The sequence below is a fragment of the Semicossyphus pulcher genome, unplaced genomic scaffold (genome assembly GCF_022749685.1).
Source record: "Semicossyphus pulcher isolate SPU_LCO1_2020_fin unplaced genomic scaffold, fSemPul1.0.p SCAF_2, whole genome shotgun sequence".
Classification (NCBI taxonomy): Eukaryota; Metazoa; Chordata; class Actinopteri; order Labriformes; family Labridae; genus Semicossyphus; species Semicossyphus pulcher.
In genome coordinates this window covers 28,380,880-28,405,187 of record NW_027211693.1, presented here as the reverse complement: position 1 = coordinate 28,405,187, position 24,308 = coordinate 28,380,880, and the positions used below count along the sequence as shown (strand labels likewise).

General features: G+C 40.8%; 1 protein-coding gene across 1 annotated transcript in view; it reads left to right on the top strand.

The window, feature by feature from the left end:
• LOC138597913 (gamma-aminobutyric acid receptor subunit alpha-2) overlaps positions 1-24,308 on the top strand; it is a 33,247-nt gene that overhangs the window by 3,779 nt on the left and 5,160 nt on the right. The window contains exons 2-8 of the mRNA XM_069669469.1: positions 1,243-1,358; positions 8,228-8,295; positions 9,834-10,054; positions 12,171-12,253; positions 13,348-13,491; positions 20,068-20,220; positions 20,546-20,748. Coding sequence (XP_069525570.1) covers positions 1,243-1,358; positions 8,228-8,295; positions 9,834-10,054; positions 12,171-12,253; positions 13,348-13,491; positions 20,068-20,220; positions 20,546-20,748 — 988 coding nt within the window. The remainder of the gene's footprint in view (positions 1-1,242; positions 1,359-8,227; positions 8,296-9,833; positions 10,055-12,170; positions 12,254-13,347; positions 13,492-20,067; positions 20,221-20,545; positions 20,749-24,308) is intronic.

Sequence of the window (24,308 nt, the reverse complement as noted above, 5' to 3'; positions counted from 1 at the left end):
ACATATTTGTCGACAGGGGAGCAACTAATTACAAGACTGTCTAAACTATAAGTAGAAAAGTAGAAGAAGAAGAAGAAGAGATACTTTATTAATCATTATGTACAAACTTGCTACACACACAAAGGCCTGAATAACACACATATGCACTAACAGGAACCAATGCACATGCATTCATGGAGAGGTGTCAGAGCGAGGGGGCTGCACATGGACATGCGCCCCAAGCAGTGGAGGATTCAGTGGACACCTCGACAGTGCCCAGGAAAGGAACTGGCACCTCTCCAGCTACCAGCCCCAATTCCACGCTTGGTGGGATTTGAACCAGCCACCCTCTGGTTCCTAAGCCAAGTCCCTACAGACTGAGCTGACCCCTATTAAACCATAATTATTACATACTCAGCCTTCTTTACCAGTTTATCCAGTCTGTTCAGCTGTACACAGCGTCCGTGTTGGTGGACCACTCCAGTCTGTCATCCAGTTGTTCACCCAGGTATTCATAGGACTTGACAATCTCCATGTCCTTCCCACTGATGCGGACTGGGGAAGGAGAGGTCTTTTTCTCCTGAGGTCCACCACTATCTATCTCCCTTGTTTTCCCCACGTTCAGCGGCAGATGAGTTTCCCCACACCGCCTCACAAAACGCTCAACGAGGCCCCTTAAACTCCTCCTCCTGTCCACCCTCAATACCCCCCACGATGGCAGTGTCGTCAGAGAACTTTTGTTGGTGACATGAGTTGGAGTTGTATTGAAAGTCTGATAATGTAGGTGGTGAGGAGGAAGGGAGATAAAACAGTTCCCTGAGGGGCCCGGGCGTTGCTAACCAGATGGTCAGACACACAGCTCACAAACTGCCCGTCAGGTAGTCCACGATCCATGAGACCTAGGGGGGCTTCCACCAGCATGTCCTCCAGCTTCTCCTTCAGCAGATGGACAGGAACCTAAAGCCTTATTATTTAGCTAATATTATGAGACCATATGGACCCAGGTCACGAAGACGAGACTCGGTAGAAATATAAAGAAATATAGTGTAACAGCAGCTACGTGTGTCGGCCCACCTGGAAACTGCCCTTTATACCAAATTTCCAGTACAGCCCTGGCACCCAGAATTCGTGCTACACCTCTGTGGGAATATATGAGCTCATGATGAACCCTCTGAGTTATGGTTCTGAATATATTTAAGACATAGAATCCTGTTAGTTGAAGTGTACCTTAGCTGGTCTTGTTGTTGTTTGTGTGTACGATAGGTCAGTGAACGCCGATGCCACATCTGATGCCTTTAAAACCAACATCACCCTGTTTACACGGATACTGGACAGTCTGTTGGATGAATATGACAACCGCCTACGGCCAGGTCTTGGGGGTAAGTAAACGATCTCCTATCACTGGATGTGTAGATCTTTGCCTTTTAAGTTGATATATATTTACTTGAATGATTTATGCCTCCATTTATAAAGCAACAGCATGCGTCTCTTTTGATTTCTCATTCGAATGAGAACATTGTAATTAAGATCAGCTTTTGTAGCATATTACAACCTTTGGCAGTGGTCCCCTTAAGAATTAACTGACAAACACACTATATACAAACAAGACTAGGTCAAAACCTCGTATGTGGCTGACCGAATGTGCGCTTTTGTGGACAATGTGTTACAAGGGCTGTCATCATGAGGCTGATGACAACGTGTTTGACAGCAGGCGCGCGCTGCGGACGTAGGTGAGGACAGAGGACGAGCAGCCGAGGTGCAACCCCCCCTACCCCCCGAAGTATCCAGAGCCGTATAGACCAGTGACTGTATAGATGGACGACGTGTCTCCATCTGCTCCCATTGTACAAAAGTGATGCCAAAATAGCCCCATGATAGACGCTGGCATCTTGCGCAGTAGAGATCGGTGGGTGGTGCCGCGGTAGCCACTTCTGCTAATCATAACACACACTTAACTTACTGAAAAAACAGCAGGGATCCTGCACGCTGGCGTGTTTAACAGCAGAACAGCTTCTTGTGTTGGTCTGAGGTTAACGTTCACAGGTATGGAAACTTCAATGGCTGTAGTGATTGTTTTAGTAACGTTTCTTCTCGCCGTTCCTCCTCTACTCTGCGAATCCGGAACAGATCGGCTGCAGGAGCCGTATTGGTCAACAGAGCTGTCAATCATCATTTTTACAGCATCAAATAACTTATTAAAAATAATCTTGTCAGAAAATTGAACACTAGGACATAAATCAGCATGATAAGAACTAACTATAATGACAGAAACCATGTTTGAGAAAAATGTATTTGACGTGTATTTTGATTTTATAGTTTGACTCATGTCCCATCTGTTAACATGGAGGAGGCGGGCTTTATGACCTATACTGCAGCCAGTCAGCAGGGGGCGATAGAGAGGGTTTGGCTTCACTTTTAGGGAGCTGTCATGTCGTCCATCATTTTATACAGGCTATGGTGTAGACAGAGAGTCACGTCAATATGCTCCATGATCCACCACTGCGATGTCGCAACTCTCTCTCTCTACGGCTTTGAGAGTACCATCACTCCCTCAGTCAGTCAGTCAGTCACATGCAGACTCATGTGTAGGGCTGACCCTGATGGTCAGCCAAAGTGTAGGTTATATCACACTCACTTCACACCCTGCAGAGTAAAAGGAGCCAAACTTTTAAATACAACAAAATAAAACATATTTTTTCAAAAATATGTATTTTAACATTTTGTTTTAATGAATCCATTAAAAAGTGAATCTCAGTTTTTTATAATACATTTTAAGCTACATAATCACGATAGAATGGCGTTAATATTTTTCCTTCCACTCTCTGCAATACAATACATTTTTTGTGTGTCGATGAAAATCCCTTTTTTTTTTTTGCCTCAGTGCGCAAAAAAAAAGAGCTTCCTTTTGTATCCTAACTTCTCCCACAATTCTCCATGTTTGGCATCTCATTTCCAGCTGGCCCCTCACCCCAAAGCTGAGCTCCTCCCTCAGGATTTGGTGCCATTTGAAATTCAAATTCCTGGGGCCATCAGCCCAGGAGCTGCCATATGGGGAACAGACCTCCTTTAGCAGGGCAGTGCTCATCCGGTACAACTGGACTGATAGTTAGTGCTGCTAGCTTATTCATTGTGTAGGGAAAATGTAAATGTTTGGCCTGTTATTACACCGTACTTCAAGTACACACTGTATTTGAAATTTGGTCCTATCAAATGGCCAGCTATGGTTTGTGGAGCAAAATATAAATTTCATGTGTCAATAGAAAATAAAAAGAGATGATATATATCATGATATTTTGATTTGATTTGATTTGACAAGACTTTTCTAGCCCATTGAAGATTTATAGTAAACAGTAATCTACTATGGCTGAAAAAACAAAGAAAAGATGGATGACTACAGATACAGCTTCAAAAATAAGTGAAAATCCAAAGAAAAAGAAACAAACTCGACGCTCAGATGAAGCAAACAGTCTAAAAAGGAAAGCGAGAAAAATCAAGAATTAGAGCCACGACAAAGGGAACCAACTGTAGACGTCTGGTTAAATCAGGAAGTGTGCTCCTACAATTAACACTTATCACTAGTGGGTGGCACTCAAGAGCACAAAACTGAAATATTGAAAGTTTGTCTCTTAGCATAGACAAAATAATAGGAACCCCTTAACCTTTGTAATGTAATGCAATGCATCCACTACCACAGGACCACAATCTACAGCCTTAGATAAGGCCTGAGCACCTCTCAGTCACAGTATCAGCCTAAACAAACTACTCAAGGCTTCAGAAAGCTACAATAAGTAGCAGGGCTGTGAACATATATTGCACAATGTTGCAAGCAAAATCATGATTGGACAGTGAGTTAGTGTTGAATTAAATAAAGTTGTGCGATATTCAAGTCTAGCCTGATGCGACCTTTGCCTTTTTTTGAAGTGAACAACAGTGAGATGAAACATTTTATGGCTTTCACTGCTAATTAAATGTTAAGGACAGGAAAGTTGAATCTGGGGCAGATTTTTAGGATGAACCCACATGTCCCCTTGAGGCCACCAGAAGGCCTCAATAAAACAGCTGTTATCATTGTTTGTTTAGGGTACATGTTTTCCTTTTGAAGCCTTCTATTATGTTGTGGGTCATATTGACCCTTTTTAAAGCTTTAAAATGTAGGAAAAATATTTTATGAAAGTATTTTTTCAGAATGAAACATTTAAAAATGGTTCATTTCGTGTATTTGCAACCCCTGACCCCCCCACGTGTTTATATCCTACAGGCACTGAAAGCGGAGGCTAAAAGGGGTCAAAGTGTCAAATTTAGACCATTTGTATCTCAGCAAATGGGAGACACAAGATATTTCCTACTCCCTCCCACTGTATTTCACCGCAATCACACACACACACACACACACCTGCATGCAGACACGCGCACATGCACACATGCACACATGCACACATGGTCACAATAGTGAAATAGATGAGGATGTGTTTGAAGATGAAGGTCAATTCTGATTCTGATTATTTTGATTGTGAATTGTCAGATAGGGAAATATCTATTCCTCTTCCTCCAAGCAAGACATTGGGTGTGTCCGGCAGCTCAGTGACGTCCCCTAACCTGGCCAGAGAAAAATGGAGAGCGACACAGAGTCACAGAGGCCACAGAGGGCTCTTTTGAGGTGGAGGACTTCTCCCCTCCAGAGTCCCCTGAAGAGCACTTTAAGGTGGTGGAGGACCGTGGTGGTCCTGAGCTCGTGTGCAGCCTGTTATAATTATTTCTGATTCTGAAGAGAGAATGGGCGCAGTCTCTGAGTGGTAACGTTTGTTTTAACATTCTTAATGTAATTGTAATTTTGTCCCAAACAGTCGTGTCTACGTCACCATCAGATGGCAAGGTCCAGGACTGATTTAAAACAGTAGATGGCGTGTTGAGACATTTCTAACCCATGAAATGCTGATTTTTAATCTTTTTCATCACAGTACAGCAATATAATTTAGATTACAGCTCAAAAAACATGTTGAAGTGTGCAGCTTCTCTTTAAATATTGACTGAATTGTTAGTGATGCTGTTAGTAACGAGGTACAAACAATGTTTATTAGGATGTTTCGATTCCTGACAACTCTCGGATGATGATGCACCCAGGAACATTATTGCTGTCCCTGACAAATGAACATAACAGGAGGGTTAACAGAATACAATAATACTACAGTCATTTTATGCCTCAACAGGCCTATTGTTCTTATAAACAGCTTTATTATTGTATATTGATCTTATAATGTGAACATTATGGACACAACATTAACCCTAACTGGTTTAATCCAGCATTTATTTTGTAGACGTGCTCTTTTATAGTGCAGCAGTTGCTTTCTGTAACTTCACCTGATATCAAGCCAGGCTGCCGAGTGTATTCAGAAAGCACAGTTGCTCCCACATCCTCACAAGTGTGACCGTGAGGCAGCTCAGTTCTGTTCATATTCACACGTCTATTACTAATTTGTTTTCAGCCCAAAGTAATGTAACTTCATACTAAGAGCTCACTATGTTCCAGCTAGTTGCACCACCCAGGATGTTTATATTAAAATCCCACTCAGTATGACGACTATGGAGACTATATCGACATACATACATAAATACATTTTACAGCAAAGAGAAAAAAGCAAACTAGAAAAGAAACGTAAGATTATCACGTCTTTGCTATAAAGCATCCAAGGCTATCTCTGTAAGTGGGATAAATTTCTCTTTTCATGCATCTGTTTTACTCGACCAATACCAGAAATGTTTAAATGTTTTTAAGATAGGGGCGGCTGTTGCTCAGTGGTAGAGTTGTTGTCTCTCAATCGGAAGGGTTCGATCCCTGACAGCTACAGTCACATGTCGAAGTTTCCTTGGGCAAGACGTGGCGTTTTCCCAAAACAAGGCTTACACTTGTCAAGTGACCAGGAAGACAATTCCAAATACATGGTAATGTTTTGTTTCCTGGATGTGTAAAATATGATTAATTGTGGTTTCATTATATAGAATATGTATTCTGTATAACTTTCTTCAACTATTGTGTTACAGTGCTCAGCACAATCTAAGAAATATGTAGCATAATAATATCTGTCCATAATGGCAACAGTTGAGGTGACATTTGGACAGTTGCATTGCTGGATGACTCTCCCCTATCACAGGCAGCTTTGGTCTGACAAGTTGAACATGGTTTAGCAGGCCTGTACCATTTGAACCATGTTATATGAAAAGCACATGTCTGTGACAGCTCTTGCTGAATGAATGAACTTGAGGTATTGTTATGATTCCTATAAATAGGTGTCCAAATGTCCCCAGGCATTAAATGCACTCTGGATATTTTTAAACACGTAGTTTTCCTGAGGGGTTTGCTATTGTAGCTTTGCTACTGCAAGGAGTCATCATCTGTACAAATGTTGTTAGTTTTGTTCCTGAATTCAAACCCATCATCCAATGCAAATGGCATGGACTTTTATATTCTAGCAGACCTCTGTTTATAATATACTGTTGTTTTTTTATGTGTGTGTGTGATATACGTATAACGAACAAAAAAAACAAAACCACAAGCCTGCATATACATATTCTGAACAGGAGCATTTAATTACACGTTCCTCAGCAAAATGAAAAGTGAAAGTTCCTCACTGACCAATCTCGAGTAGCCACTGAGAGGGTATTAAGGTTCTGTACAGCGCATTGATAACATGTGTTTCCACGAGAAGAAACATGTGACAGTGTTTAGTGTCAAACATGTTTCTTTCTGAGATGTTGTTTGATGTGTGCTCCACAAGAACTCTCTCTTTCCTCTTTAAATACATCAAATATATGTGGGCGGTCGCAGTAAAAACCTGACCATTTTAAATAAGCCTGATTTACATGCAAAGGCCTTGTTTACATAAATAAATGCAACCCAGCATATGGCTTGCTAAATGGATTGCATTTATTACCCCCCCAACCCCCCCGGCTCATGCACCTTGCTAAGCAGGAGAGCAATTTACTGAGCAGTAATGATCTCTTTAGATTGTATGTGAGATTCTGTTTGCTTTGTAGTGCAGAGTGTATAGAGTAAAACGTGAAAGCTTTTTGAATTTACCGAGCACGAAAGATCGAGCTTTAGTAATTACTGAAGGAGCCAGCAAATGGACCTGATGCAGTCGTGCATTATCACATGAATAGGAAGCATGTGAGTCCTTGTTTTTCTTATGTGTCTCATCAGAAACATTTGAACATATTTTGGACGTATAATATCATATCTTCTGTTCCGCTGTGGGTCACTACATTTAATCTTGCAAGATTTACGTGTCGGCTTTCCCAAGATCACAAAATGAAGCTGTCCCACTCAGCACCCCCACAAGGCTGTGAGCACTTCTGTTGTAACGATCAGATTTTGCAGCATTTCTCCTTAGGTTTGTGTGTTTTTGAGTTTGCACCGTTTATCTATTGGCAGCTCATATCTGTTAATGCATGTGTTTCGCCTTTTTGCATTTCTATTTTTTGCATTAATTTTTGAAGAGTTTCATCGTTTCTGAATTTGCCGGCCGTTTCTCCTAATTGAACGTTTAGGTGCTCATCATTCACCATCAACTACAAGTTACAGCTAGCAGGGAGCGTCCCCATAACATTGGCTAACATTACCGACAAGTTCTACTTACGTTTGAAAGAAAAGTTTTTAATCTAATATTCAAAGAACGTTTTAAGGATGTTTATCATTTCAAATAAAGTTCTTGTAAAGTTAAAACTTAAACTAAGACAAAACGTTTAAACGTCAACACTGTGAAGACGTTTTCAGGATGTTATTGAGGCCTGGGATGTCAGAACGCCTTTTATAAAACATTTGCTAAATGTTACATAAAAACAAAGGTAGAACATGCTCACTGCATCATGCTGAGGATCTTCTCAGGATGTTAGTACGGCCTCAACTATCAGAACGTGATTTATAAAACCTTCCTGAAATATGATTTGAACATTCTCACTGCAGCTTTCTGAACATGTTTTCAGAGAACGTTCTCCTGCTATTAAAAGGAACATTCTGGGAACCAAAAACTTCCCGCTCAAAACATTACCAGAACGTCGCACGTAACCTTCTCAGAACGTTCTTAGAACAAAACATTTCTAGCTGGGACGTCGCTGTCAGACACGCTGGAGAAAAAAAGGTTGTACAAAATGATGTTAAAAAATCCACATTCCTCACGTGCCTTTAACTCTCTTTACAAGGTGTTCTACCCTTTGGGGGTTTTGACGACTCTTCTTGATGTCTCTTATTTAGACAGGATTACTGAGGTGAAGACAAACATCTACGTCACCAGCTTCGGACCAGTTTCAGACACAGACATGGTGAGAGCATATATTTATTTGTTTGGTGTAATTATTCTCACACATCACTCGACACAAGACCAGCCCTTCACTCTCTGTTCATAAAAACTTTAAGAAACAAAAGATGCTTCTCTTGCTTTTACATTTCCCTCCTTTATATTCTTGCATTATCTGTCTCTCTTCCACCAGAAACACCACAATACTGAAGTGGGACAAGTTTTCCACACTACAGCACGATGTCTTTTGATCTTTCAATTTTCATCTTATGAATTATTGAAAGTGCTGTTGTTATTGAAGCCCCTCAATTGTTTATCCAGTGCCTTCCTGTTTATCATTCTGAAACATGCACCCACCTTGACATCATATCATCAGCAACCAATCTATTGTTAAAGACTAATTTTCTAAGTGATTGATCTATTGATTCTACAGTTATGGTGGTGTAGTTCAATACAGCGGCCTCTGAAAGATACTATGTGAAAACTACAAAGCACTGAGTTTAGCACAAACCATCACTTCAGGTATCAAGCACAAAATATATCCATCCACTGACTCGTATGTTCAGCGTGCTGAGTTGGATATAAAGGAATAGTCTGACATTGTAGGTAACCCACATTGCTTTCTTTGGAGGGTACAATGAGGCCGTCATCCCCATCATGTCCACCAAATGTCTGCTGAATTATTCCTGATGTCTCTAAGTAACAAACCTCGCAAACAAACTGACAAACAGCTGATAGGGCTGCTTCGATGTCAAGGTCACCTCTGAACACTGTAGCTAAACACCACCAAGAAGTAAGCGTCTTATATGTCTGAATGAAAAACATGTAATGCATTAAAACATTTTAATGTAGATTCGGGTTTTAAAAACATCTATTAGCTATACAATTGACAATATGTGTTTATATATTTATGTTTATATATGTGTGTTTGTATATTGATAAGTTCACCATTAGTTGCGGTCTTTTCACAGGGGGAGTTGTTGATAAAGAAATCTATACAACACAACTAAATGTGTCATTTGACTAACCCTCATTTTAAATGTGGAAAGCGAAAGCAAAGCTGCTTTACGCTTAAATAAATGTGCACAGTTTGAGTGGACTGAGCTATTAATGTCAGAGGCCTGTCGAGTGTGTTATCAAAGATACTGGAGAATGTGTCTCCCTCTGACTCTTACTTGGTGAGCGTGCATCAGGCGAACACACACATTTAACCGAGCACTGCTTTCTGCCCTAAATCCTTTCTTGTGTGTGGTTTCTTTTAACAACGGAGAATTGTAGGTGAATGTGTTGTCTTGACCTCAGAGCCAGCTTAGGACTACACCAGCTCAGAGAGCACGCAGGCCTCACCTTGATAGAGCTTTAACAAAAAGAGAAAGCAGTATAGCATCCAGGTTTTAAAGTGGCGGGCGAGGTCAGGCGAGGAGAACTGCTGCTTGTAGGCGCCTGTAAAAACATTTTTTACAACCAGGAGTAGAGCCTTATTTTCACATAATGGTAAGTTCAAACAAAACATATAATGATGATACAGTTTAATTAATTTACATCTCTCCTTTCTGCCTTAAGGAGTACACCATAGATGTTTTCTTCCGGCAAAGCTGGAAGGACGAGAGGTTGAAGTTTCGCGGACCAATGAATATTTTGCCCCTCAACAACCTGATGGCAAGTAAAATCTGGACTCCAGACACCTTCTTCCACAATGGGAAAAAGTCTGTGGCTCATAACATGACCATGCCTAATAAGCTGTTGAGGATCAAAGATGATGGGACACTGTTGTACACCATGAGGTAATTCATGTCTAAGAAGCATGCTGAAGAAGATTTTACATTTATGTTAAATGTGCTGAGTTGGATATAAAGGAATAGTCCGAAATTAGGTAATACATTTATTTGCTTTCTTTGGAGGGTCCAGTGAGGCTTCATCACCATCATGTCCATTTTCTAAATATGAGGCTACTGTCACAGGCCTTGTAGCGTAACCTTCCGTCCATAACCTCCCATAAAACCACAAACTGCCATTCTTAGAGGCCTGTCAGCTCAGCTGGGGCTGTAAACAAAGACTACAAAAACTCACAAAATAACCCTCAAATTCCACAGGATCCTTCTCCGGTGCGTTCCGTGTGCGCCGCGACCTTACGGAGTTGATCGCGCCCATTCAAGTCAATGCTCATGATTGATCATGTATAGTCCAATGACTGTAGATGGACGAAGCGTCTCCGTCTGCTACCAAAATCAATGCCAAAATAGCCCCGCGATAGACGCTGCCATCTTGCGATGGTGATGTCAAAACACACACTTAACTTACCGAAAAAACAGCAAGGATCTCGCACGCCGGCGTATTTAACAGCAGAACAGCTTCTGTGTGGTGGTCTGAGGTTAACGTTCACAGGTATGGAAACTTCAATGACTGTAGTGATTTTTTTAGTTACGTCTCCTCTCGCCGTTCCTCCTCTACTCTGCTAATCCAGAACTGATCGGCTGCAGGAGCCCGATTTGTCAACAGAGCTGCCAATCATCCTTTTTACAGCATCAAATAACTCATTAAAAATAGAAAAATTAACACTTGGACATAAATCAGCATGATAAGAACTTGTTTGAGAAAAAGGTATTTGACGTGTATTTTGATTTTATAGTTTGACTCATGTCCCATCTGTTAACATGGAGGAGGCGGGCTTTATCACCTATACTGCAGCCAGTCAGCAGGGGGCGATAGAGAGGGTTTGGCTTCACTTTTAGGGAGCTGTCATGTCGGCCATCTTTTTATTACAGTCTGTGGTACAGACCGTTACAAACTCACGTTTTTTTACGTAATTTTTCATGGTGTTTTATTTTGAAATGACCGGATGCTGTATGCTGTTTTCGTGTGTGACTTCCTGTTTGGAACGATCTGCTCTGTTCAGCTTGATGCGTGCTTGAAGCGGCCTCCGTCAAATTTGAGGGTTATTAACATAATTTAGAATTTTATTCCCATGTAAACTATTGCAGATATATAAAAAAGGGCATCTTTGAATGGAAGTTTAATGCTTATAAAACCCTTAATCTTTGTAAATATGATGCCGACCATCCCTTTGTTGTCTCAATGAAGACACAATATTTTTTTCTTAATAACTGAATATTTCACAATAGTCTGACCTGACTAATCTGGAGAGGCCGATCAGTCAGGTCAGACTCTGGTTACACAAAACCATGCCTTATACCTACTCTGGCATTGTGTGTAATTACACTTTTCCCCCATGAATTAAACCCTCTACATACAGTGTCTTATTAGGTTAGGCTGACATTGTTGACTTTGGACAAAGACAGGCAAGCCGGTGCCATGTTTGTGTGTGCTAAGTTAAGTTAACAGACTGCAAGCTGTAGCATCATATTTAGCACATGGACATGAGAATGATCTCCAAGGCTAACTCTGCAAAAAGAAAACAACTTATAACCTGAAATGTTGTACTGTTACTCGAGGAGGAAAGAACATTTAGCTTGCTAAAGCATTTAATAGTCGTATACTTCCAATAGCAGTACAGCCTCCGATATTATGCAACTTAGCATCTTTTTGTCAACATGCATTTCAAGAAAATCTATGTGAATAATAAGAATTGCAAGGCACTTTCACAGTTGCTGAATAATCTGTATGATAGTTACCATTGAATACAACACAGTTTCTAATCAAAGAACTAACTTCACTGACTTTTGCTTTCTGCTGCTCTCTGCAACACTTTGTTTACTTTGCTCTGCCGATTACACTTAAAACAATTTCCAAGCGTTACAGATGGGAAAGTGTCTTGAGGCTTGCATGTGGCTTGGGAGATTTTCTTTCTGTTTCTTTGCATTTGAGAACGTGCTTAATCTGTTTCTGTTTACTTTTCATGCATTTGCAAAATCTTCTTACTTTTCTGTGAATTGGCTGCAGGTTAACTGTGCATGCAGAGTGTCCCATGCATCTGGAGGATTTCCCCATGGACTTTCATTCCTGTCCACTAAAATTTGGCAGCTGTGAGTAACTCTAATGATGATAGCGCTTGAGGGAGCCTTAACTAAAACGTTATTTCCTTTTTTTTCTCCTCACTTGTTCCTTGGCAAGAGAGCAGCCTATGAACATAGTGAAGTTGGGTGCAGGAATCAGTTTTCTGGCAGTAACCAACTGCTGAAAGGATATGTGGTAATTTAACATGTAGAATAATGGATGGATAAAAGACTGTCGAAATTTCAAAGGACAATATGGGGAAAGGGACTCTTTATCTTCCAAATGTTATATTGCCATGGCTGCTTACATTTTTATGAATAATGTTTCCTTTAAGCTGCTTTTAAGATATTGGTCTAAAAACACATGTGTGGTTACCTACAGTATTTCTGCTTGTTATTGCACAAGCAGAAATAGTTCAGTTATTGCACATTTTTTGTCTCAGTTACTTTAAAGGGATAGTTTGGATTTTTGGACACTAAGTTTTATGAAATACTTGCTACTAGTGTAGTGGGTGCAAAGCACTACGCCTGCGGCAGGCCGATTTCTCAGGTAAGCCGACCTAGTAGCCGTTTCGCGTTGATTCTGACTGATTTGCGCCATTGTTGAAGTAAACATGTCTGACTATGAAAGTGATGAGGAAGATTTACCTTTAACAACGGATCCAACGGGACTTCTAAGGGCGCGATCTGTGTCAGGAAAATGATGACATACGTGCGGTGGAAAATTTTGTATTACTACAGCCAGGAAAATCTGGCCAACAACAGGACTCTGTGAGTGAGCTAATAGCTTTGTATCCACTACATTACTAGCAAGTATTTCATACAACTTAGTGTCCAAAAATCTGAACTATCACTTTAAGTTTGGCTGGCAAGCTTTTAAACATCAGGAATGGATGTATGACTGACTAAAAAGAGAAGATGTCACTGTGCATCAATATCTTTTTGGCATTTTATGAATAACCTCTTCAACCACTGAGAAATTGTTTGTATATTTTCTTGAAACCCAGCATGTAGGGGGTCTTCTCATTTTGGTTGCTGAAATAATTTCAGTAAATATCTATTTATCAATAACTGTGGCTGCCCCAGATTTATTCCCTATGGGTTTATCCTCTTCTCTTTTTTAGATGCCTACACAATCTCAGAAGTGACTTATGCTTGGACTCGAAATGCCTCTGACTCTGTGGTAGTGGAGGGAGAAAGCTCCCGCCTGAACCAGTATGACCTGCTGGGACAAACAGTCGGACAAGAAACCATCAAATCAAGCACAGGTACATTTCTGACCTCTCTCCTCTGAACTTAATGTTTCGCCAGTTAGTGAATGTTTCAAAAATAGGTAAGAAATATTGAATTAGATTTTTTACAAAAAAAGAAATATGGAAACCACACAACTGAAATGTTCTCGTTTGACTAGATAGTTGGAAGCTGGCGTGCATCGAAATGTGGATAAATGAGGGACCTAAATCAGAATCAGGGTTTAGGTTTACACCAATGACTGTATATATAGATGGACGACGCGTCTCCATCTGCTCCCATTGTACGAAAGTGATGCCAAAATAGCCCCCGTGATAGGCGCTGGCATCTTGTGATGGTGATGTCATTTGGAGCCAGGCAGGTTTACGACCTGGCTAACACCTAGCTGGTGCACTCGGCGAAGTGGAAACAGTGGAGTCACTGAGGGTGATGGGGGCAGATGTGGCTGCATTCTTCTAAAATCCACAACGACTGACTTTAGAGCTTTAAGCTCTAGTTGTTGTTAAATATCTTTATTATATCAGTTCAAAATGCTTCACTTTGGAAATCAGACTGTGATTCCACGCCAGTTTGGGTGGATATTAAGCTTGTCCACCTCCTACATGTTGCAGCAGGCAGCCATAGTTTGCTGTGGAACGCTTGACTTTTTGTTACTCACTTTATTTGGCTTGAAAAAGACTGAGAAACATTTGTTCTGGCTCCCTCTGTATGACACAAAAAAATGACAAACAGGGATTTGGCAGTCTGTTGTTCTGTTGTTAATTTCATTAAGCCTGGACTAGAGATCCAAAAGCAGCATGACAGGTAAACTCCCGCTGCAACAATCATTTTATAAAACAATCTTTCAGAACAAAAATGGGCAAACATCAAACATTTAAATTCATGGCAATTTCTTTGGAAGGAGTTTAAATGCATGTCAATAAAATAAATGAGGGATGCTCACATAGATCTTAGATCACAGGGAGCACAGCTGCTGTAGCTGTCAGAGACACTAAGAGAGGAACTCCAGGAGGAAAGAATAGCAGCAGAGTTCCTTATTAGCGATGGTGTCTTATGTTGGTGACAAAGGAAAGTATCTTAAAAATGAACTGAAGAATGATATTACAAAGTAAATCTTTGTTCTGGGCCTAGAATGAGAGCAATTTGTGTGCTTTGAAAATGTGTCAGTTCACTTAATGAACCAGCAGGAGACATTAGCAAGTACATCCAGGGAGTCCCAGGGAGTACGCTGGGAGGACTAATAAGACAAAGTTTCTAAAGAGTTTGGAGGGTGGTGTCTTGTTCTTTGCCTTTCCAAAAATAAATAATATTAAGATGAATAAAAACTATAAGAGATAAAATGCTGGCGCTGCAAAACGTTGCTCAGCATGCCCTACTAACTAATAGTAATGACCAAGCCAGGAGTCAGCTTAAAGACATTAAAAAGTCAGTTGGAGACGGTGTTTTCATGAAGCACGTGTTTATTAGCCTTGCCAAGTTTTAAACTTTAATTTATTAAAGTTATAATAAGTAGGATTCTTTCTTGTATTTTGTCAACAACACATTCAAACCAGGCCCCTCCTCCTGGGCTCTTTGTCATCAGAAGCTCACTCTCTCGTGCGAGAACACGCCCACCCCACTGAACTAACACAATGACAGCATCACAGTTACCTTTGCGCTAGCACGCTAACTACCTGTCGTACCCAGTCTGAGGCACCTACCTGTCCAACAGAAAGAAGGCCAACTCTGCATCTCTCTTTTGCCATGTTCGCCGGTCTGAATGGGGCCCAGTTGCTAATTTGAACAACTCTCACACTCACCTGTACGCTGTGATCGGCTCAGGGAACCACAACAGCGCCCCTTCTGAAAACGTCCCGTGCAAAGCAAAACAACAGAATAGAGGCAGAGGGAGGGGTCTCACAAGGGTCTGCACACACACTCACCAACACACATGTATAGAGGCCCATAAGTGAGGATTTATATTGTATTTGTAAAAGTCTGTATTTTATTTTTCTAGGAAAATCCTACTTATTATACCTTTTAAAGAAACACTCTAAACCAGCATGTTGTTGACAGAGTGAACACATTAAACAGGAAACAGAAACATAGGCTACAGTATAAAATAAAAATAATGAAATAATGATTAAAAATAGAGGTAATACTTGTACTGATTTCAGTCTGACACTGCAGACTTCCTGTTGCAAGAAGAGAAATGTTTGGCAGCTGTTTTCCTCGAAACGCGTAATTTTGGTGCCCTAGGTGAGATTGGGATTTGGTAAACTAAATAGTTTCACATTTAGGGAAGATGTTGCAAAATTATAGACTAAGAGCATTTTTATAAAATAAGTTGCTTCGCTTTCATATCTGAAGTCCATTTGTTTGATCTGAATCAAAGACCAACTTGTTACAATGTTGCATTTTGCCTCGAGTTTGGTTTGTGTTCACACGGGTTGCTATACGGCAGCTTTACCAGGGGACCAAAAGATGCGCAAGGAAAGTGCTCTCTGATTGGTCAGAATTTCCACGTGGGAAAACTCCCTGAAGTAAACAAAGAGAAAGAACACACTCCTTAATCACACTCAACACGATCGCCGACTTTAATGTTTTGCTGTCTGAGTGTTTTTTACTGTTATCTGACATTGTTCCACAGATCGATCAGTTCCACTCTCCTTTAGTTTTCACTGAACAGTTTGAACACCTCCGTGTTTTTGTGCGTTTCAACAAGCATCTGTGAAATTGTTTCGTCAGCCCATATTTCTATTTCCTCGTCGCTCCCCACGTCTGTCCTCTACTCATCTTGCTGCCTGGCTGCGTGGCTGTCTCTGCAAGTGTCAGCACCCGCTAACAACCCACCATGCACATTTTTTTGCTTCACTTCCTATATTTGGTTCGGATCGCTGTCTCACCTGCAATGAACCAAATTCTGGTCCACTTGGAAGGAAACCGAGACCCCCGGTTTCAGGTGGACCAGAGTTTGTTTGTTCGATCCACACCAAAGTTCGAGATTGCTTTCACACCACCCCGAACTGACCGGACTATCCGGCTAAATGTGCAAGGGTTTGGTTCAAACAGAACAAACAGCTCAGGTGTGAAAGCACCCTAATCTGAAAAAGTCTTTCACACCATTAAATGCTTGCAGGATTCACAGCAATTAAATCTCCTAAATTAAGAAAAGCCTCGACTTTGTACAGACTCAGTGAGCACAGCAGAGAAGAGAAGGGGCGGTGCTAGAGGAGACTCTGCTTCTCCTCTAGTAATCAATGTAACCTAAATAATCTTTAACTTCAAATGCAAGTAATAGGCAGGCTAAAACTTTTTGATTACATACAATAGTTGCACTGAAAAACAGACTTTTTTGCGTCCTTGTGCCAAGTGCTCCACAAATACTCCCTAAAAGTATTAATTATCAGTATGGAATATTTCCCCAGTGACTGCATGCCACTGTAAAGGGAATCCCTGCTTCAATTACATTGAGTAAGAATATCCTTTCATGCACTAAATGCTCCTATCTAGGTTAAGTGGTGTATGATGCCTCGGTGGATGGCAAATGCCTGCCAGTGACTGTTTTTCTTGTTTAACTAGTCACTCCACATTATCTGATAGGCTGATTTAAGATTAATCATTCATCACTAGTGTGTCAGTGTTTGGTGAAGCGTACTTGCAAACTAGGTCATTTGGCATGAATGAGTGTGCTCTCAGGCTTCACAGGAACGAACATCTTGCATAAGCCTCTGAACACAGATACAAAACTCTGACTATTCGGCCATACATTTATTTGTCACACAGTCGTGTTCGACTCGTTTCTCAGAAAAGCATTCGCAAATACCAGTTTCCATGAACCTCCCTTGTTTTGTTTGCTCTTAAAACATTTGTGTAAGTGCTTACATTACACATTAAAAGCAATGACTGGACATAATGTTGTGATGTACTTCAGACACATTGTATAATATATAATACATTTTAGCAGTAAAGTCATTGCAGCTATTTTTAAACATAAAAAGGTATGAAATGTATTTTGGGTGCACATTTTGTTATACCACAAAATCCAGACAGCAAACAGTAAATCAAATGCTTTACCTCTGGCTTTTGCAGGACTGTTAATAGGATTGCCCACCTGTTTGGGTAACGACCTACCTGCATATCTTCATGCACCATGCGCATATACTCTCTGAGCTTAAACAGAGTCGTCCAAATGCTATAGCAAAGAGCAGTCTTTCACAAGAATCACAAAGAGAGGTAGTTTGATGGCTTGGCTTGGGAACCGGAGGATGGCCAGTTCGAATTCCGGTATGGACCAAGCGTAGAATTGGGCTGGTAGCTGGAGAGGTGCCAGTTCCTTTCCTGGGCCCCGGCGAGGTGTCCTTGAGCAAGGCACCGAATCCCCCCTTCGCTCTGGGCATGTCCGTGTGCCACTACTCTGACATCTCTCCATTAGTCGTGTTTGTGCATGTGTGTGTTTAGGGCCTGTGAGTGAAAAAATGTCCCCTCTGGGATTAATAAAGTATTCCTTCTTCTTCCTCTTTTTAATACGACATTTTTATTTACTTGCACCTTATCAATTAAGCCAGCCTACATCAACCAATACTCAATATATAAGTGTAGCTGCTGAAATCATCAAATGATTACCACTTAACCACTGCTGCACAGATTTTGATCTCCTTTGATCCAGCCTTAAAGAGCATGTACTGTATTTACAAGTAAACAAAGTAAAACACTTAGTTCCAGTGGTGTTGTTTATATGACAATAAACAAAAATAAGGCATGTTAGTGATAGTGATAAAGTCTCAGTTTGCAAAACTGTCTCGTGTGAGAGTCTGCGCCCTGCGCTGACAGTCGACACTGTACAGCGTGTCCTGAACATTGTATACATAGACTATTGTCCTGAATGAATGAGTCAGTGGTCTCAGCAGGAGCCCTGTTTCCTACATCACTAGGTAACGTACATCAACTGTCATCTTCATGCCTTAATTTATGTCCTTCCTCTCAGTGAAGTAATAACTAGCTTCTATTACTAGATTCAGCCACGGATATCCTTTAACCCATCTACAACAGGGCTGGCATGCATGCCAAATGCAGACATCTAGAGCTCCATAGGGTTTGTATGTATGGCGAAAGAGAGAAAAATTGTCATCACATAACTGCCAGACACACAGGCATGGTACTACTAAAAAATAGGGAAGCAAAAGTTTTTTGTTTCTTTAGATTCCCCCCTTCTCCTTACCACTGCTGAAAAGGACTTTCCTCTTGCCAAGTGGCAAGTATCGCTGCCTTCATTTCTGAATCACAGCAAATGAGCTGTCTCTCTGTTCTGTTGCCATGGGTAACACATCTTTTTCTTTCCATGTCTAATCTTGGCTTCTCTTTGAGATATCTTCCATTTGGAAGGCATGCCTGCGACTGCAGCAATTGGCACTGTTTCACGGCCTATTCAGCCATTAGACTTTGCTGGGTGGTTAGGAAATCATACCGCCTCTGTTTCTGTGTATGGGTGGATTATTTTGTCAAATATCTACCAGCTAAAGTAGGCTGTCAGTGCTGTGCCTAAGACATCTTAAAGCTGCCTTTCCTGCAATCTTAACATAAAAACATAATGTATTTATATAAAGCACATGAGTGTGGAGCACAAAGGGGGGGTTGTACTTGCTAGTCAAATGTAACTGGTAGGGAAAAATCATCTCTGATAGTTTTGATGCATTAAATGCTTGTGCAGTGGGAGCAGAAAAAAGGACACAGAATTGTCACTTTAGGGCCCGATCAGACAGAGCGCGTTTTACAGGCTGTAAAACACGAGGCGCGCCGCACTGCCTTTTTTTGTTGAAGACCTAGGGCTAAAAAAAAGAGCAGCTCGCTTGCCTTTTTTTAAACTGTTGTTAAGGCAACCACCGAATCATTAGCTGTCATTAACCTAACCGTTATATTGTAAACTGACAGAAGGCCCGTCTCTCCTTTCTTCCGATTGGACAATGAGAAAAAACGTCCTTATTTTCTGAAAAATGACTTGTGTGTACGTTGTGAAACGGAAAACTCACCACATTTCAATATTCAAGCGTTTTATGATGTTTGTAATGAATAGTGTTGTTTAATAACAGTAATTGTGCCTTTAATTTGAACAAATCAGTGTGTGTTTTTACTTTGCAACAGTAAGGTTCATCAGATATTAGCAACATTTCAAAATCATGTTCAAGTTCATGAATGACGGACCAAACAATACATTTGAATAACTCTTAGAATATTAAATTATTTGCTACAGAAGTGGAGCTGTAAATATGTGTGTGTAGCTTTATTTCTAGGTTTATAATGTCTTCTTCAGCTGTTGAAAAGGTTACAAACCAGACTTCATGTAAAAATAAGAGAAAAAGAAGATAAAAAAAAATAGGGTTGCAAAGACATGCTCAACAGAAGGAAAAATTGGGTAACTCTTAAGATTGCAAACATGCAAACCAAATCTCCTAATGCCTATGTATATTTAGGGTGGCATGTTTTATAAAGCAGAGATTACTAAGTGCATTAATTGAACACGTTTATATTCACAGAAATTAGAAATACTCAAATGTCATAAGAAAAGGAAGCTGCTCTGATGATGCTGTAAGAAACCCTGTTTCTTGTCTTAACAGGTGAATACACAGTGATGACGGCTCATTTCCATCTGAAGAGGAAGATTGGATACTTTGTCATCCAGACTTACCTCCCGTGTATCATGACAGTCATTCTCTCCCAAGTGTCTTTCTGGCTGAATAGAGAATCAGTGCCAGCTAGGACCGTGTTTGGTAAGTGTCTGCCTTCCTCAACGACCAACTTTTTCTACTTCCTCTTTCATACAAAAGTCAATGTCAAATATGCAAGAAACCTCAATCCTAATGAAAATAAAATACCATCAATGTAAGTGAGGTTTTTGAATGTTGAAAGATGACATTAAACATTACTGAATGCCAGTAGTTATTTGGGTGAGCTAACGGTAACCTTACACTGTAAAGATCCACGACAGTAATGACCAACATTTATTCTGAAACTGTAAAACAGTAGATGACAAATATAATCTCAACCTCAAAAGAACTGACTATCAAAAGAAACCTTTATTTCTTCTGTATGCAGGTGTCACCACTGTCCTCACCATGACGACACTGAGTATAAGTGCGAGGAACTCCCTTCCCAAGGTTGCCTATGCCACCGCCATGGACTGGTTTATCGCTGTCTGCTACGCCTTTGTCTTCTCCGCTTTGATTGAGTTTGCCACTGTCAATTACTTCACAAAGCGCGGCTGGGCTTGGGATGGAAAAAGTGTTGTGATGGACAAGGTAATGAGGAGCAGAACTTGATTTTATACAGGCTCCATTTTCAGAGAGAATAAATTAGCATTGTAACTGGAGGCAAGGCTTGCAGATTTGCTGGAGGCAGATGTTAGCTGCAGTGGTGGCTGCTTTAACCTTCCATTGAAGGAGCCAATGTGAGAGCAAATCAGCTGATCTGTCAACCTAATGATGAAGGCTAAGCAAATGTCAGTGGGGCGCATAGATGCACTTGTCTATACCCTTATTCCTGGTGCTGATAAGTCTAAACTAGCATGACATTTTCTGAGTGGTCAAGAAACATCTAAATGATTTACATTGCACCAAATTATCTCAGGGAACCTTTCATACATCGGATCTAGACCCTACTCTTTATAAAATTATTTACAGAGACAACCATGAGCAAACACTTGTGAGGAGGAAACACATCCTTTTATCTGGCAGAAACCTCCAGTCCAGGACCAGAACCAGGTTCTGGATGGGCAGCCATCTGCCTCGTCAACTTAGGTAGAGAGGGAAAGAGAAAGAGAGAAAGAGCAAAGGAAATAGACCATAGTAGTGAATGGAAGATCACCATAGAGTTGTAAAGTAATAGTAATGGTATTTGTAACAATAGGAATAGTTATAGCAATAGTAGCAACATTAATAATAAGATCATAAAAATGATTGGTTATTATATACTGTATATTCTGACTTTTACAGGGAGTCAGTGCAGAGAAACAGATTTTTTTCTGTTCTTGTCTGTACATATGCTGGACAAGCCAAAGAGTCCACAGTGACTTAAACCCCTTTCCCACCTAAATTTAGTGTGTTGACACAGGTTTTTCAGACCCAGGAAGATAAGCTTATAAATGCCGATTGTCTCTGTTCTCATTGCCAGTGAAGTATACTCCTGTCGGTTCTGCTGCGTCACTGTCTGACGTCACAAACGTGCCTGAAACAGTGTTCGTAAACAGTGAAGATGTTTAGGTGGTTAGGTCTTTATTGTATCTATTACTCATTCTACTACTCACCTGCAAAACAATGAAAATATATGGAGATGTATTCATTATATTGCCTTAAGTAGGCATATAAAAGGTGTATAAAATTGGTCAAAGCACTGAACTTTGTGCAGCTATGTGGCTAACTTTGGCATGCATGGATTCACTATATAATTAACATGTATAAACTGATATTGATCGAAAAATACGACATAAATGGCTGAGTGCAGTTCCATTTACTCCAATACATTTTTGGCTGACCGTCGGGGTCAGTTCGACACATGAGTCTGTATGTGACTGACTGTCTGACTGAGTGACGGTACTTTCGCAGCTGTAGAGAGAGGGAGTTGCGACATCACAATGGTAGATAATGGAGCATGTTGGACCTCCATTGACGCGACTCTCTGTCTATACGGCTCTGGATTTGTGCGGGGAGTAGGTGTGGCTGCTCCTCTGCTGCTCATACGCTGTCCTCACCTACGTCCGCAGCGCGCACCTGCTTTCAAACACGTTGCCATCGGCCTCATAAGGACAGTCCTTGTAACACATTGCCCACAAAAGCGCACATTGACCTGATGTGGTCAGCCACTTACGAGGTTCTGACCTCGTCTTGTTAAAATTGCTGTAAGAGGGTTGGATGGTCAATGGTGTCAAATACAAATCTTTTTTTAAAGTGTCTGATGCAATTAGAAGATCAGTCATAACTTTCACCAGTGCTGTCTCCAGCTATAATGTACCCGAAATCCTGAAAATATCTAAAAATATCTATTAATCCCATTAAAAGTGAAGGTCACTCAACTTATAGGCTGCTTTTTCAATGATCTTAGAGAGAATGGAAGACTTTGATACAGATCTGTGATTTGTTAGAACTCCTGAATCGACAGTACTGTTTGGTTTCATTACTGCTACCTGATAGGACTTTGGTATATACTGTTAATAATAACAGATTGATCACAGTCTCAGAGATGAGAGGCTATCGCTATTTGATCTCTGCAAGCATCAGCTAGCTTTTCAGGGCTTCTGGTGTAGACAGCAGTTGATAAAGAACTGACCCACCCAAGACTTCTATGGGGTCAAATAATGGTTAAAAAACAATGTTCACAAATATGCCCACAGTTGTATTTCACCTTTTTGTTTTTTATTTTGTGCACTTAGATAAGATTTGCAAATGTGTAATTTGTTTTTGTAGCAGTAGAAACTATTTGTGTTTGTGTGCCTAAAATTTGTGCCACATTATTTTCAACTTAAGAAAAATAGAGTTACAGACACACAAATTTCCTATCTGGATTTGTTACCCTGAAGTAACAAGCTACAAGCTACACAATTTAAGAACAAACTTTGACCCTGTTTTTACACCTCACCTAACCTGCCAATCAGCTGGCCCTCAAGTTGTCCTCTGACCATCCATTAGTGGAAGCTAAACTGTCGAATCAGACCGCAACTGATTCTAGCGTCCACGTTCTACACAGAAGTGCTCCAGGCCTGTAAGGGCGCACAGTGTAACAGCTAAGAGCAAGAGCCAAGTGTTGCTTTCGTTAGATGATGGCAGGAGTGTTACTTCGTGAAGGATCTCATTAACTGACACACTGAGGCACTAATTTATTTGCCACTGGGAAATAAGAGATGCATCAGGCGGCCCTGTAAGTAGGGCCCTGTGTAAAGAGGGTTCCTAGATCTGCCAACTTGTACTTTTGGAGTCCAGAGTTGAACATTACTCTGCACACGTTGTTAGAACATTGCTCTCATTAGGTAGCAGAGAGCAGTTGCACCATTGACCAACAAAAATCCAAAGTAATTCGCAGTGTTTTTCTGCTGTTAAAAGGGCAAATTATTCAGGTAATAAGATGCGCTATCATAGACCGGGTCTCACTGAAATCAACATTTCTTGTTTAAGACTTGCAGCAGTGCTCCTACTCATCAGTTAATATCTTTGCATTTGCCAATATACAGTCAAATGAAGTTGTTGGTGGGAAGGAGGAGACTGCAGGCTTTTACTTCCCCCGTCTAATGACATCGTTATATTGCTTTCGGCGTCGTGTGGCCGTTCTTGGGATGTTAGAAGATGAGGAGAAAGCGCACCACTGACCCCTCCCTTTCCTGCTTCACCTCAGGGGCATTCCTGCATGAGCCCGGCATGATCAAAGGCACTGGCCCTACACGGATACCAAACTCTCTCTGCTGCCCACTGTCTCTGATCGACCCTTTCTCTAATACACACAAACTCACACGCATTCATGCATTGAACCAGTGCCACCAGCAGTCATGTCCAGTGTCCATAACGCACTGAATATAGTATTTAGCCATGTGATCCAGAGTAGTATATAAGTATAGTATATATAATGATTTATGGCCTTCCTATTTTGATGTTTAGCAACTAGGATTCAGTTAGCGTAGATCCTGAGCTTTCTGGAGATCTAAATAATATAAGTTATACTGCAATGCCTCTCTCTTTATGTGGAGACACATCACGCACAGCTAGCACAGCTGTCATCGCTATTTTCTGCCCAGAGTAGTTTTATTCAGGCCCAGTGCCTGTGTTGTGTCAAAGCAATTGTGCTTTTGACCAACAAAAACTTGTTTGAAGTATGT